The 14,794-nt window shown below is 36.5% G+C and overlaps 1 protein-coding gene across 4 annotated transcripts in view; it reads right to left on the bottom strand.

Annotated features, from left to right (window-relative positions):
• CTNND2 (catenin delta 2) overlaps positions 1 to 14,794 on the bottom strand; it is a 511,553-nt gene that overhangs the window by 382,488 nt on the left and 114,271 nt on the right. For all 4 annotated transcript variants that reach the window (XM_056485067.1, XM_056485066.1, XM_056485065.1 and 1 more), the window contains exon 2: positions 2,732 to 2,844. In XM_056485067.1, the coding sequence (XP_056341042.1) occupies positions 2,732 to 2,844 (113 nt within the window). The remainder of the gene's footprint in view (positions 1 to 2,731; positions 2,845 to 14,794) is intronic.

The following is a 14,794-nucleotide window of genomic DNA, read 5'->3' on the forward strand; positions in this document are numbered from 1 at the left end:
GTGTGAATAACAGGCATTTCTAAGGGAGAGAAGTCTACTGAAAAAGCCATATACAAAGCAGGTATGTTTTCAATTTTATTCAATTTATTAGACTGTATTTTTGCAACTAGTAAGATAAAGAAACTTCAGCGAATTTCTTCTGGCACTGAGGCACAAATGCCAGTCAATTCAAGAGACTTTCAATGCCAAATGGCACATCCTCTACCAATTTCAGTAGCAAGTAGAAATTCAGTCAAGAAAAAGTCTATTTCCTGACCAATTTGCAAACACTGTGTTCAAAGAAGAGTAGGCTAGGCTTGAGCTGTGCTCAGTTCAAACACTACGGCTCCTTCCAAAAAACTCCAAAACAACAGAAAAACCCAAAGAAACTGCTCAAAACAGTGATAAAGAATATGAAACAGAAACTTGAAGCTTTAAGGATTTGCTAACAGTACATTTCTTTAATATGTGCTTCAAAATATCAGAGATTGAAGAACTCTGAAGATATGCTGCCAACTAATTGAGCCCCCTTACCAAAGAGAGTGACAGACTGATAGATCTGGCCCAGAAGGAATAAGCACTTCAGCCAGAGGAATTGAGCAGCATAGAACATGACTTGTCTCCTTATGGAATGTATCATGAAATTTTAATACTCAGCAGGCTGAGTTAACGAACTGTTCAGAGTCTGCAACAGGGGAACTGGGGAAGGGAAGAATTCACAAGTTTTGTCCTAACTCATGGTCTAAGCATTTTATTCAGTTTTATCAGAAGCAACTGATTCTGCCTTTGGTTCACAGCCAAGTACCTATTCCTGAAAAGAATGCTCTCAAGTCCTTTCTATCAAAATTCCTACAAAATACAGTCCCAAAAATGACTACAGATCAAAGGTATGTCAAAGAATACAATGCCAAAGAGACTTCCTCAAATCTGGATGGGCACAGGAAAGTCAGCACAGCAGCCAGGAAGATACTTGACTTCATTTTGTATTTGAGTTAGTTCTAAGCCTCTCCAATGAGGATGTAGAATTCTTTGGACAGAAGATTACTCATTTAATACATATGGGATAAAAAACAACCCAACACAAACAATATTAGATTATTATTCATTTTCTCTTTACATCACTTGCCAACTCTAAGGATAGCTACCTAACTGTAAGCTTTTGATAGCATCTTCTGCAAAACCTTATATCAGGTATTTCTTAAAATATTTTAGTTGAAATGCTAGAAACTGTCTGATCATATGTAAAACATTTCAGGGGAAGATTACAGATATCAAAAATTTGCATAAAATCTCTTCTGTTATTCTGTTATTCACAGACAGATTAGCAGTCCAATTGTTAAACTTCTTGAATAACTGGAGTCTCAAAACTCATGCCAAGTCATCTACCTTTGATATCACTGATAACACAAAATTATAACTTTATCAATAAGAGGAAATTTCACCAAGGAAACATTTTCTGCACAACAAGAAATTTCCCAGCCTTCATAACACTGACTGGAATAATCCTAAAATAACAGCATTATTTAAACATACCTCAGTATTACTCAAACATATTTCAGATAACTTTCTTGAAATACAGTCATGCCATCCATAAAATTTAACATGCTAGAGAAGCATACCTGACGTGCCAATATAGGCCATGATTAAATGATTTTAAGTAACACACTTCCTCTAATGTTAACAAGTCTACATGATGACAAACTTTCTATAAAATAAGAGTTTATCTTAAGGAGGTAATTCTCTGATTTATTAAGAATGCTACATTTAAGTCAACTTCACTTACAGTTTCTGCTGATTTTTTTGATGCCTGCTATTTTAATTGAATTTGCATTCTACATTTTTGTTACATCTTTCCATTCTACTGAATAATTATTCTTGTGGAAAAATCATTCACTTGATTGAACCATAGTTTGAATTGCTCAAACTGAGGAAGTGACCAATGCTTTTTGTATTTTTGCTACTATTATTACACAAAACTTTGCACTAAGCTTGGCATGTTATACGTAAGATTATCTATTCATATTTCCACTGATAAAAAACAGAACACACTCCTATACAACTTATTTTTTCTCAGTTCTTGAAATTCAAGTACCATCATCTTCCATTTATTAAGTTCACTGAGAAAACAAACACACATATCAAGAAGCTAAAAAATGTGAAGCCTTTACTTCCACTAAATTCACCAAGAGACCAGTTTCCTTTTATTACAATTTTTAAATACACATGTTATCCTCCAAACAATGCATCAGAACAATTTTTTAAAATAAACCAACATTTGAACAGAGTGACTTATATCTTCTCATAAATATATATCTGACATCTTGATGACAGGTCAGCAGCTTTACATAAATAATACTAAACATTTTAATACTCTGAATGATAAAATTATGATTAAACAGGGTCACAAAACTTATCAATACATCTCTACAATTAGGAAGCTAAAAATTTTCAGCTGAAAATTACAGCTGTATTGGTGGTGGAAACAAGTTGCTGATAATCCATTCAAACTCCAGCAAATCAATGAATTCCAAATGTGACTACTATTTTGTTACTGGACAAAGAAGATACAGAATTGCAAGAATTTTTCTTTTAAAAAAGCAGGTGACAATGCAAGTTTTCAAACTCCACTAAAATTTCACACTGCTTAGTGGATATTATTTTTATAAAAAGGTTATCAAACTTGTTCTTGGTGATAATTCATAACAGCAACAAAATTTATTTATTATAAAGACATCAATAATTTGCACATTACCTAATGCTGCTCATGCTTCCAGTTTCTGATCCAAGCTTACATCTCTCCAGCTGGCTTGCTACAATCTGACGTTCAGCCTCAAGTTCTCGAGTCAGTCTCTCAAACTGCAGTTCCTGAAAAAGTAAGTTAAACCATTTGCTTTGATTTCTCTTGAGATTAAGAAGGAGTTTCAGCATATAAAAATGAAATTTGTGCAAGAATTGTTAACATAATACCTTATAACAGAGCTTTCATTTTTTGGATTTTTTAACACATTCAAAGTTCACATTTTCATGGTGACACCTACTTGTTCCTTCATTTATTCTAATAATGTATGCCATAGAATGAGACTGTTTATCAGGAATGGAATTTTTAAATATATTAAATAATTTAGCCTACAGAGTTCATGCAGATCTCTCAGTAGCATAGAGATCGTAGCAAACTCACCCAAGTGTGATCACAAATAAGTACAATTTGTGTTCCTGAAAGAAAAGAGGCTAAGTTGTGTGGATAATGCTTTGGTGACAAAAGTTTCTGCACTTAAAAAGACAACCATCATCACACCAGTGAAATAAACTAAATAGAAGGGGTGTTGATATGGCCTGAGCACAGCCTAATTTCTGCAGTTAATGATGAGCAGAAAGGAAACTCAAGTAGTTTTGGACAACAGCTGTGCAAAAATTCCTACCACTAATTTAATTTATTTTCTTTTATTCTGCCAAGGAAACCCAACCAGGTCTACCAGATAAGATTTATCCACAGAGCTTATTACAGTACTTATAAAACATTTTTATTTTTATATACAAAAGATTATTTTTTTATTTAAAAAAAAAAGGAAAACCAATATAATTAAAAACTCCACAATTTCTCAAAGGACTACATTCCTCACATATTGTGGCACTAGTTTTATCAAATAAAAAAATTAAATACCTTTAGGGAGTTATGGTTATTGTAAATTTGTTGAGTGTTGCTGCCCTTTCATTTTGATCAGTAACACTGCATCATTTTCAAAGGTAAACAAAAACATCTTTCCTACCCCTTTTATTTAGGTTTGTTGAAGGCTCAAGGATAAATATTTTGAGAATCCATTTCTTAAATAATTTCCTTATCTATTGGAGTCAATGAGTTAGGGGATTCTCTGAACCCTTCAGGGAGGAATCAAGGTGCAGGGACTGAATTAAAGCCTTTGGTTGGATTGAAGTATATTAAGCCACTCACACATAAAGTAGACATATAAGTAGAAGTAAGTTAGTAAGTTTTAGGGTGAGCTCTAATGCTTTTAGTAAGTAAAAGGTTTAGCTTCCACAGTAGCAGTGTGAGTTCTAGTGAAGGTTGAGAAACATACTGTTGTTTTCAGTAAGAGGCTCCAGGACCACAGTGGTAGACAGGACTCAGACATAATAGAGCTATAGTAAAATATTGCTTACATTTTTCAGATAGAACAAGATAGGTTGTATACGTAACCAAGAGTGCTAAGAAACTAGAATTATAATAGGTTAAGGAGTGATGGTCCGAGTTTGTGTCTTAGCCTGTTGGAAAAATCCTATATAAGAGTATGTATTGGGGAGAGTTGGTGCTTTTAGCCATTGGCTTTTGCCAGGGCTTTTAGCCATCTACTCTTGGCCAGGCTTTTGCTTTGCTACTGCTTCTGCTTTCTTGCTACTGACTTTTGAGACTGATGTGCTTTGTCATAAGATGTGCTTTGTAATAAATAACCTTTTTAACTATTAGCTGCTTTGCTTATTTAAGATAACCTGACAAGGTAGGAGCCCAGAGCTCGAAGTAGGAGCCTTAGAGCTCCGGAGGTCGAGAACCTCACATCTGGTGCCCCGTGTGAGGACGTTGCTTTGCTTGCTTTACTAGAGACTTCAAAATACTGTCGGGGCTCCTCAAAGGCCTCAAATAAGTGTGGTAAGGAGAAGGGCAGAAGAAAGCCCCTGCTGACTGCTGGGAGAAACAAGCACAACTAGGGAAGAGACTGGGACTTCTCGTCACCTATCTTATATTGAGGTGAGCAACTTTGGGGTAATCCAGGAGCATGGGAAATATTATGCCAAAAGAGCAGAAATGAGAAAAAACATCTAGAACTTATAATGATGTATTTAAGATGAGCTGAGTGTTTCGGTAAATCCAGAGAGAAGGGGGAAAATATATTTAAAGAGCAGAAATGGGAAAGGATACGGAATTTATAATGAGATATTTAAAGTAATCTAAGTGTTGTGGTGAGTCTATAGAGATGGGTGAAAGTGTATTTGAGGAGATGTATATATATGATTATTTAGAATCTTTATTAAGGAGAAATTATTTTAGTGTTCCAGATAAAAAGTTCAGAGAACTGTTAATATATGTTAGAATATAAAGAATTTTCCAAATGTAGATCCCAAATGATCACACAAATTAATCCATTATCTCTTTCTCCTTCTTTGGTTTTTTTTTGTTTTTGTTTTTGTTTTTGTTTTTTTTTTTCTCCCCAGAACAACCTCCCTGTAATGCAGAGGTATGGGAGGGAGTCCCTTGAATAACTCCCCAGCAAGGTCCTGCTGGGAAGAACAGCACTGGAAGTGTTCATTCTAAGTCCTACCTAAAACATCTGATCAAGTAATCAAGAGTAAATGAAGGCATTAAACTTTTCAAATCTCTGAAATGAGGCAAATCATAACTGAAATACAGTTAAAAACAGTGAATACTTAAATAGCCACTGACTATTTGACAAAGCCTGCTTAACTGTGAATTTATTCTTCCAAACAAATCCATACAGAGTACAAGAATACCACTGAAAGTCAGATTGATGTAAAGACCAAAACATCGCTGCTCATTAAATGTCAACAGTGCTGTAAAAATCAATAGTTTACAATATTCTCTGCGCATTTTTGCATTTTGTACAGAAATATCTTTTTCACTGTTGTTTGAAGATATGATTAACAAAAATTACCTGACAATAATCACCTATTTCATATATGCCTCCTTCACAGAGAGCATTTCTCTCATCTAGAAGAATCAATTGCCTGAAAAGCTGAAGAGACAGTTTATCGGCTTTCCAAGAGTTATTATTCAAGTCAGGGTCTTGTTTGCATAAAATAAAACCCTTAATGCAGAAAGGATTGTAACAGAAATATTACTAAATTGTTGAAGAATGAAAAATCAAAGTGGTACAGTATTTTCCATGCCAGCATGCTTAAATCAAAGCATGCAAGCCTGGAGAAACTTTGATAGTATAAAATACCCAAGAAAATCTAACTGAGCATTATGTTTACTTCCGAAATACAAGCAGAACTTTTAACAGCTATTCTGTCTCACTGCAATTTTTTAGCCACTTGATTCTATCACCACGATGCAAATTTTGGTGCTTAGCATAGATTTTCACCCAGTCAGTTCAGCTCTCACCATCCCACGTGAGCAGGCAGAAGCGCTCTTTGCTGTGATCTAGCACGGGAACTTGTCTTACCTGCCTGGTAAGAAGGGGCAGCTGACCCCACACTGCTGCTAAGAGAGGGTTAAGCACCAAGAACTCAGGAACAAATGCTCCTCACTCTTGCTTTTTGTCCACTTGCTTTTTGCTAGACAAAAATGTGCATCTCATTGTGTCCTTTATGTCTAGTAGGGGTGCAATTAACAGTTGTCTAGTTTCTCCTTTTTTGTCCATGCTATCCCCAAGCCAACTAAATACAGAAAGGCCCCAAACCTATTTTACTTAAATACTTCAAAAGTAAGTGTTATTTTGCCTTTTTTTTCCCTTCAATTGTCTGGATTGTATATTTCTAGTATCTTTTCTTTGTATTCCTTCAGTTAATCACTCTGATTGACAACTTTTCCAGAAACTTCTGCATTTCCTCAACTAATACCCTTTTGCTATGATTACTTTGTTCCCAGAATGTTTTTTTTGCTCATGACTGTAGTCTCCAAAATACACTTTTCTACTCTTCACTCTGTCATTTATTTTTCTTTCCTACTTACTGCTTTCTGTTTTCTTCTGCCTTCCATCCTTAATTTCCTAGCGCATTTCATGACTCATCCTCCACTAAATCTCTTTCAGTCCAATTACAGTAAGTGCTGCTCCAGCAAATGCCCCAAACTGATTGGTTTCTCTCTCTCCCTGGTTCCTTATTGAGGAAACTCTTCTGTTCTTAAGATGTACAAATTAATATTTTTCGGTTTCGCTGCCCACATTATTTAAGTCCTGCCCTGCAGAGATTACTAGAAAAGGGCATTTGTATCTACGTTACTCCTCAGGCAGGAAGCAGAGATGTACTTGATCACTTAAGAAAGAAATAATCTTGGGTTTCCAATACATGAAAATGGCCAGAAAACATAAACAGGAACTTCCCTCCTAGCTCTTTAATTGCTACTATTTCTTACTTAATTTTCTGCCAGGTGCCACCAGAAGTTAGAAATTAAAGGAAGGAGACAAAAGGTGGGGAGGTGGGATATGTGCAGAGCCAAACAATTAAAACTTTAAGGAATATCCTCAACATTAAATTTAATAAGCAACTGTCTTTGGAATTCATGCCATGAAAAAGCTGCAGGTCCACAGGATTGCCTTTGGACTGAAAAAAGGAAAGAAGAATTCAAGTAAGATTTGTGAATGTTTTCTCTCCATACCAATAAATCCTGGCAGAAAACAAATTAATAAGCTTACTTCTCTTTGTTTGGGAAGCAGTGAGAGTGACTAATATTTGAATAAATCCATATGTTTAGATTTCAAGCAGCTGTCAGACTGCAAGACAGAAACCAAAAATAGCATTTGTTTACATTTTATTAAAAAAAAAAAATCACTGAACCTGACTCCATTATTTGTCTTATTTGTTGTGTTTACAATTATTTTCACCAGTTCATGCCACATTGCGTTATCTTCACAACTTTCTATTATTTATCTGAATCAAGCTAATCAGAACATCAAAATTAAAAACAAATTCCTACTCACTGATTATGCAAATCTGTTGTCAAGACAATTGCAGAATGAAGAACAGCAGAAACTACAATGCAACATCAAAATTAATTTACATAATAACATGTCAAGAGCCACCTCAAGGACTGTGCTGCAAAGGGCAGTAATGCTAAAGCAAGTGCCCACGCAAAGGCACTACAAAGTGCCATGAGCAGCACAGCAGTCCTGAGCACTCAGCATCAGGAGGGGGTGTGGGAGTGGGAAGCCACCAGAGATCAGAGATAATGATGAGAGCAATCCAGAGAAATCATTCCAGAGAGAAACTTGGAAAGGAAGGAACTTCATTATAACCTTATCAAATTGTTTTGAAATGATACAAAGCATTTATCTGCTAGGGACTGAAGTAATTTATGTTTAAAAAATGGTATTTGTCTGCAAGCATGGTGAGGTTTATTTTGTAAAAATATTCATTATTCCATAGATGGCAATTCAATGTACTTTATCAGCATGAGTTTTGTATTTGTTTATCTGTTGCAGCCACCAAAGCTTCAAGTACAATATAAGACTTGAGTCAGGTCATAACATTTCACAGTGGTCCAGACACTGATCAAGCATGATGGAAATCTTCACAGCCTTTGGGCAAGTTAGGAACTCCTGGGCTCAGGGCATACCAAACCAGAGGGTATTTCATTATTTTTTATGCTTCACATCTGCTGGGTCATCTGTATTGACCCAGTAATCCTTCAATCCTTTCACAAAGAAATGTGTATCAATGCTAAGCAAAGACAGCAAAAATGGCAGTGACAGTAAAAATTAGCTAAAAAAAACCCAAAAACAACAACAACAACAAAAAAAAAAAAAAAAAAAAAAAAAAAAAAAAATCTAAATTATTGGGTTACTAAGAATCTTTAGGTCATGACATTAAGAAAGGATAAGAGTTTAGCTTTTGATTGCAAAAATGCTATACAAAACCTAATTGGGAAATTGAACCTTTACACACAGACAAATAACAGCACTGATAATCCAGAGTGGGAATCTCTGGTGAGATGAATACAAGATACCTGATTACAGCTATACAAACAAATAAATCATCTCTGGGATTGAAGTCTTTCAAAGGAGTATGTTAGAAAGCACAGAACTTCAGAAAGTACACAGGCTGTAGAAGTGTACAGTGTTGGCTCTACCTTTTTGTAACCCGTCAAACAAGAAAAACTTTACCTCAATTAACATCACAAGTATGTGCATATTCCTAGGCACATCCTATGGCATCATGCACAATTCCATATACTCCACATCTGTACACTCCACTGAATGCCACTACTCAGAGTGATGTTGGTAGCAAACTATTTTTAACCTATTGTACTGAACACACATTCATAGCAAAAACTGGAGCACATACTTCCTAAGGAAAACAGCAAAACCTAGGAAAGTATAACTTGGCAGAAATCTAGGGATAGATATCATCAGATGTAAACCAGACCTGACATCCCATCCTGTAAACAGAAGGAAAACAGAGTTTCTTAATGCATTCAAAACAGGAAAAAAAAACACCACTAGCAATGCCTCTAAACATCAGACAGTAAATGTTATTCAAAAGCTTCAAAACTGGGCTTTAGAATGCACCAATCAATACCTTTCACATTCTCTACATTCTCCATTGTTGGACTGTGTTTTCATCTGTTCTGTTCTTATCCTTCTCACTGGATTGTCTTAGTCTTCCATTATACTGAATAATATGGGGGTGATGGAAAAAGCTCACAGAAAGGTAAACAGATAAGCAGAGAGCCGGCAAATTTGGAAACTCAGTGGTGGGTATGTATGTCCTTGCAGAATATTAATGGAGAGATGACTGCACCTATAAGCAAGTACAGGTTTCCAGGTAAACAACCTGAAGGAAGCAATTCATAGACAGGAGGGCAGGACTACCATTCAGAGGAACTTTGACAAGCTGGAACAATAGGCCAACAAGTGTCATGAAGCTCATGAAAGAAAAACAGTCCTGCACAAAGGATGGAATCCCACGTCACAATACAGCATCTCCCCAGAAAGGATCTGGGGGTGTGGCAGACACAAAGTTATGACTTAGCAGTGCATTCCTGTGGTGACAATGGCCAACCACTCATTTCACTGCACTAACAAGAGAGCCAGAACAAGGAACCAATTGAACAAATTATTCCCTTTTATTTGCTACTCCTTAAGCTGCATCTTGAGTACAGTGGTTGGCTTTGGGCCACCAGGACAAGACATGACAAGATTTTGAAGCAAGATCACCAGAGGGCCACAAAAAAGGTCAGAAGATTAAAGCACACATTATACAAGTAGAAGGTGAAGGAATTTGGTTTGTTTAGCATGGAGAAGAGACCATGTAGGGAGGATGTATTTTATAGAATTACTAAGGCTGGAAAAGACTTCCAAGATTAAAAGTCCAACTTTTACCAAATATTACCTTGCCAACTAGACCATAGAACTAAGTGCCACATCCAGTTGTTTCTTGAACACTTCCAGGGATGACTCTGTTCCAATGCTTAACAATCCTGCCAGTGGAAAAAATTCTTTCTGATACCCAACCTAAACCTGCCCTGGCAGTTTGAGACTCTTGTGCCCTTGTCCCTCTTACTGGCTGCCTGGACCAAGAGACTGATCCTCACCTTGCAATACTCTCCTGCCTCCTGTCTGTCATAGAGAGCAACAAGGTCACCGAGTCTCCTTTTCTCCAGGCTAAACAGCCCCAGCTCCCTCAGCCACTCCTGGCACGACTGACCCTCCAGATCCTCCACCAGCTCTGCTGCCCTCCTCCAGACATGCTCCAGCCCCTCCATGTCATTTTTGCAGGAAGTAGCCCAGAACTGAACACAGGATTTGAGGTGTGGCCTCACAAGTGCAGAGTACAGGGGGACAATCTCTGCCCTGCTCCTGCTGGCCACACTGTTACTGATACAGGCCAGGATGCCCTTGGCCTTCTTGGTCACCTAGGCACAGCTGGTTCATGTTCAGCTGCTGTAAGTCAACACCCCCATGTCCTTTTCTGCTGGGCAGCTTTCCAGACACTCTGCCCCCAGCCTGTAGCATGCCTGTCGCAAACTTTCACTTGTTTAAGGGGATTATAGTGAACACATCACCAGGCTCTTGCCAGGCATAGGAAGCAAGCAGAGGCAACAGTTACAAGCTGCAATGAAGTAAATTCTAACTGAACAAAAGGCAAAAGAACAAACACAAACAACAAAAAAATAGTAAATAAAAAAAATCCAGAACCAAACAATACATCAAGGCTAGTGAAACACTGGTACAGGTTGTACATGTTAAATCTCCACTCTTGGAGATTCAAGCTAGACTTGCTTGGAGGAGACCTACCTACCTTTCAACCTATTTTCTCCATGATCCTAGGACTGAAGAGCTCTGAATATTTTTTCAAGTCTTTATACCAAGGTTATTGATTAGATTGGAGGTTACCAAACTCTCTATACATGATAATTACATGAAGACATTTCACCTGATATAAATGCTTATATTTTACCATAATGAGCTATTTCTCTAGCTCATTCCTTCACCTGATTTGACTGTTTTAGCAATACCATGCTTCTTTACAGGAGATTAGCATGGCATCTAGGCTATTATGCATATAGATTATTTATGGGATAAAAAACTAGTTTGGCTGATTACAATGTTTATAAATAAACTATTCCTTCTTTTTCATGTAAGACTACTTCAAAGAAGTCCCTTTTATGCCTTCAACAGCTTTTATAGAAATAAGACCCTATTTCATTTTCTATGTTTAGGATCCTGATACAAATATGGTGACAATTGTATTCCACTGCATGTTTTAGCTCTCTAGGCATACTGCCCTGCTCCTCTGTGTGTTGCAGGCAAGCCTTGCTCCTTGAAGGCACAACTGCCTGAACTTCTGTTTCTAGGGAAACTGCATTATTTACCTTCCAGCATAACCACCAAAGTTTTAAAATTTATCTCCATTTTTCTATTTCAAATGGTCTGGTCCTTTTTTATCCCATTTTTTATTCTCTCTGTTTTATGCCAGCTTCAGTCTTTAAGCTAACTCTTCTTCTCACTAGTTTTTGCATCCCTTGCCAACACTCCTAATGGTTCATCACCCACCATGATTGCTGTGCTATTACACTTCCTCCCATGCAAACTACTTCTGTCCACAAAGCAATAAACTGTAAGTAAAAACTCTGGAGTGCTAGGACAGGATTAGAACTACTATGAGCTTTCTAATGTAAGTGTTTTGCTCCTCCACCCTCTGCAGCAGCAATTTAAGGAGGATATAAGATTAAATTGACTTTCTGCTTTACTAACTTTGACCTGCTTTAGGGCTTACTGTTATTATTTATAAAGCTCAATGTGACAGCAAAACAAATCCTCAAAGTGGTAGGCCTTCTCCAAGAAGAGCACGAGAATTTACTGGAGTTTAGCAACAGATCCTGACTCTTCAGTCTTACACTGGCCCAAGCTTGTAATTCTCATTTACTTCTCAGCTGTCTAAGTGGAAAAGGGTAATTCCATTTAGAGTAGCAGCTCTTGAAGCCTGACTTTACATTTTCAGCAAATCTAATATACCAGACAGAACCGTGGACTGATGTTTTTTACCTTGACTTTTCAGTACATATCTGCAGAGTAATTTTGCTCTGAAAAGAGCAACAGTCTTGTTACAGATGGAAGATGCTTTATTAGCCATATATTTGTATAGTTTAAAGACATGTGAAAACCAAAGGAAGTTGAACAACATGGTCACAAAATGTGCAATTTCTAAAAATGTTCTAGACTGAAGCACCAAGAAATCCTCAGGTTTTCCCTTTCTTATCTGATTCTATCTGTGGTGTGTTGGGCAATGTGCCAAGATGCCAGCAAGAGCTGCAGAGCTGTTACAGCACACACCAACATATGTGCACACCAGTGACACACACAACTTCTGGAGTATTCTATCTACATGCTTAGAGATCTGAAGTCTTCTCCAGCATTCTATTCATGGAGCTCTCCAGTTCCTTATCTATATGCCTCTGAACTCCCAGAGCTGGGTGAATACACATCACCTAGGCACTGGGAACAGATGGAGAGCCAGCATGATAAATCATTAGCTTTACACTTGTCCAAAATGGTCTAAAAGAATAGCCAGATATTTCCTTTCTCGTCTCCTACTTGAATTGAGGAAATTATTATGGTGAACTATTTTTTCTTTTGATTTTCCTCACCTTATAAGAAAGACTTATTTCTCAATACAGACAGAGATTGTCAGTACAGCATATCCAAGAACAGACTCCATAATTTGGAATTATCCCTGAATTTCTGAATTAATTTGGATACTAGATCTGAATATTGCCATGAGTAGCTATTAAAATGCTGGTCATTAGCAAGTTACTAAGAGATTCAAAAGCCACCTAACAAAGGAAGATGGGCTGTTTTTTTTAAGACAACCTAACACATGCAAACGAATACCAATGGGATTTTTTTTCTTGTTTTGAAACTAAGAAATTAGAAGCTTGATTTTCTGCACACTTGAGACACGCAGTTTGCTACACTAACTGAATATGGAGGGAATTTCAAATAAATAAAGGATTAAATCAAAATTGTAAATTCAGCTCAAATACAGGAATGTTCATAAACAAAAATTCTAGTATTCTAGCTGACAGTACACTGATAAGTCATATAATTCATTTATTTTTGCTACTAAGTACTATTAAGTATTAAAGAAAAAAATTCCCACCATGGGCTAAAAAAAACTTGAACTCAAGGACTGCAAACCCTTGAGATTTGCCCATTTTCTCTCATAGATGATTCTGTGGCAGTAGCAGTTAACTTTAATAGCTTTTGAATATTTCCTCTTTTATTACATCTTTTATTACAAAGAAGAGAACTAGTAAAATAATTAGGCAATTCATTCCTTTTCTAGCTACCCTACAGAAATACCATAGTTTCAGGAAATTCCCAACAGATTCATATTGTTCCTTATGAAAGAGAAAAGCAATTAGTAATGAAAATGTTAGTTTTAAGAAGTATCATTATGATCTTATTCTCCTAATTTCTGGTATGAATAGCTCATCTTTTGAACAAAGTGAAAAGGTTTTCATAATGAAATTATAGCCTAAAAATCACCTGTTTGAAAACAAATAGGTAAGACACGTATATTTCAGGATAACATTTGTAGTATGGGCAAGGATAGGCAGGGAAAGAGCTTAGAATCAGTAAAACAAACAATGTCACTGAATAAAAATATCTTTTATGGGTTGACATATGGATTGATGCAATATGGAGTTGGCAGGGATGTATTTTGAAAGATGGGTACAAAATACAATAGTTCTAGGAGACTTAATAACCCCAGCACTTGGTACAAAAAAAGAAATACAGTAACACGACAATGTGGCACAAGCTGAATTTTGGATAATATCATACAGAGATGCTTGGGATGCCCATAGGAAAAGATCAAATTCTTGACTTGGTCAAGCAAGATAGTTTCACATCTTGCAGTTGAGAAGCCACTCTTAGTGATTATTCTGTTCTTAGATCCAAAATCCCCACAGAAAGCAGAGCATCTGCCAGTTAGGAGCCACATTAAAGAAAAAAATATGTAAGAAAAAATATCAAAAAGTTTGCTTAAAGCTACAAGTAAAGTATTTATAGACAGTAGGGAAACTAATTGTTGGAAGTGTATGATGAATGTAGAGAGTCAAGGCAGTGTCTCAAGAAAAGGTCAAGACATAAAAGTTAGTGAGGGCAAAGGAATCTGTTACTAATCAAAAACACTTTTTCTGAAAGTTGAAATCATCTCCAAGTAAAGAAAATACAGGATCATAAATGCTGACAGGTTAAATATAAGAAGATAAGACAGAACAATATGATTTTAAGGGACAAATAGCTAAAGGCATCAAAGCAATCAACAAATATTTCTCCAAATACATCAGGAGCAAGAATCTGCCTGGAGAGTCTGTAAAATCACCAGTGAGGATATAAAAGGGTTCAATGAAGAGAAACCAAATTAATCCCTCATGGAAATTTTAACTAGTTAATGGGAAATTCTCATGCTGTATAATCACTGAGGGAGTCTTGTCAGAGGATCTGCCTGAAGTTGAAGTGAATAGGTCGCAAAACAAACTGACAAAACAACCTGTAGCAAATTGAAGATCTGACAGTATTTGCTCAATAGTTCTAAGCAATTAAGAAATACACAGCTTAGAACTATAAGACATTGA

The sequence above is a fragment of the Oenanthe melanoleuca genome, chromosome 2 (genome assembly GCF_029582105.1).
Source record: "Oenanthe melanoleuca isolate GR-GAL-2019-014 chromosome 2, OMel1.0, whole genome shotgun sequence".
NCBI lineage: Eukaryota > Metazoa > Chordata > Aves > Passeriformes > Muscicapidae > Oenanthe > Oenanthe melanoleuca.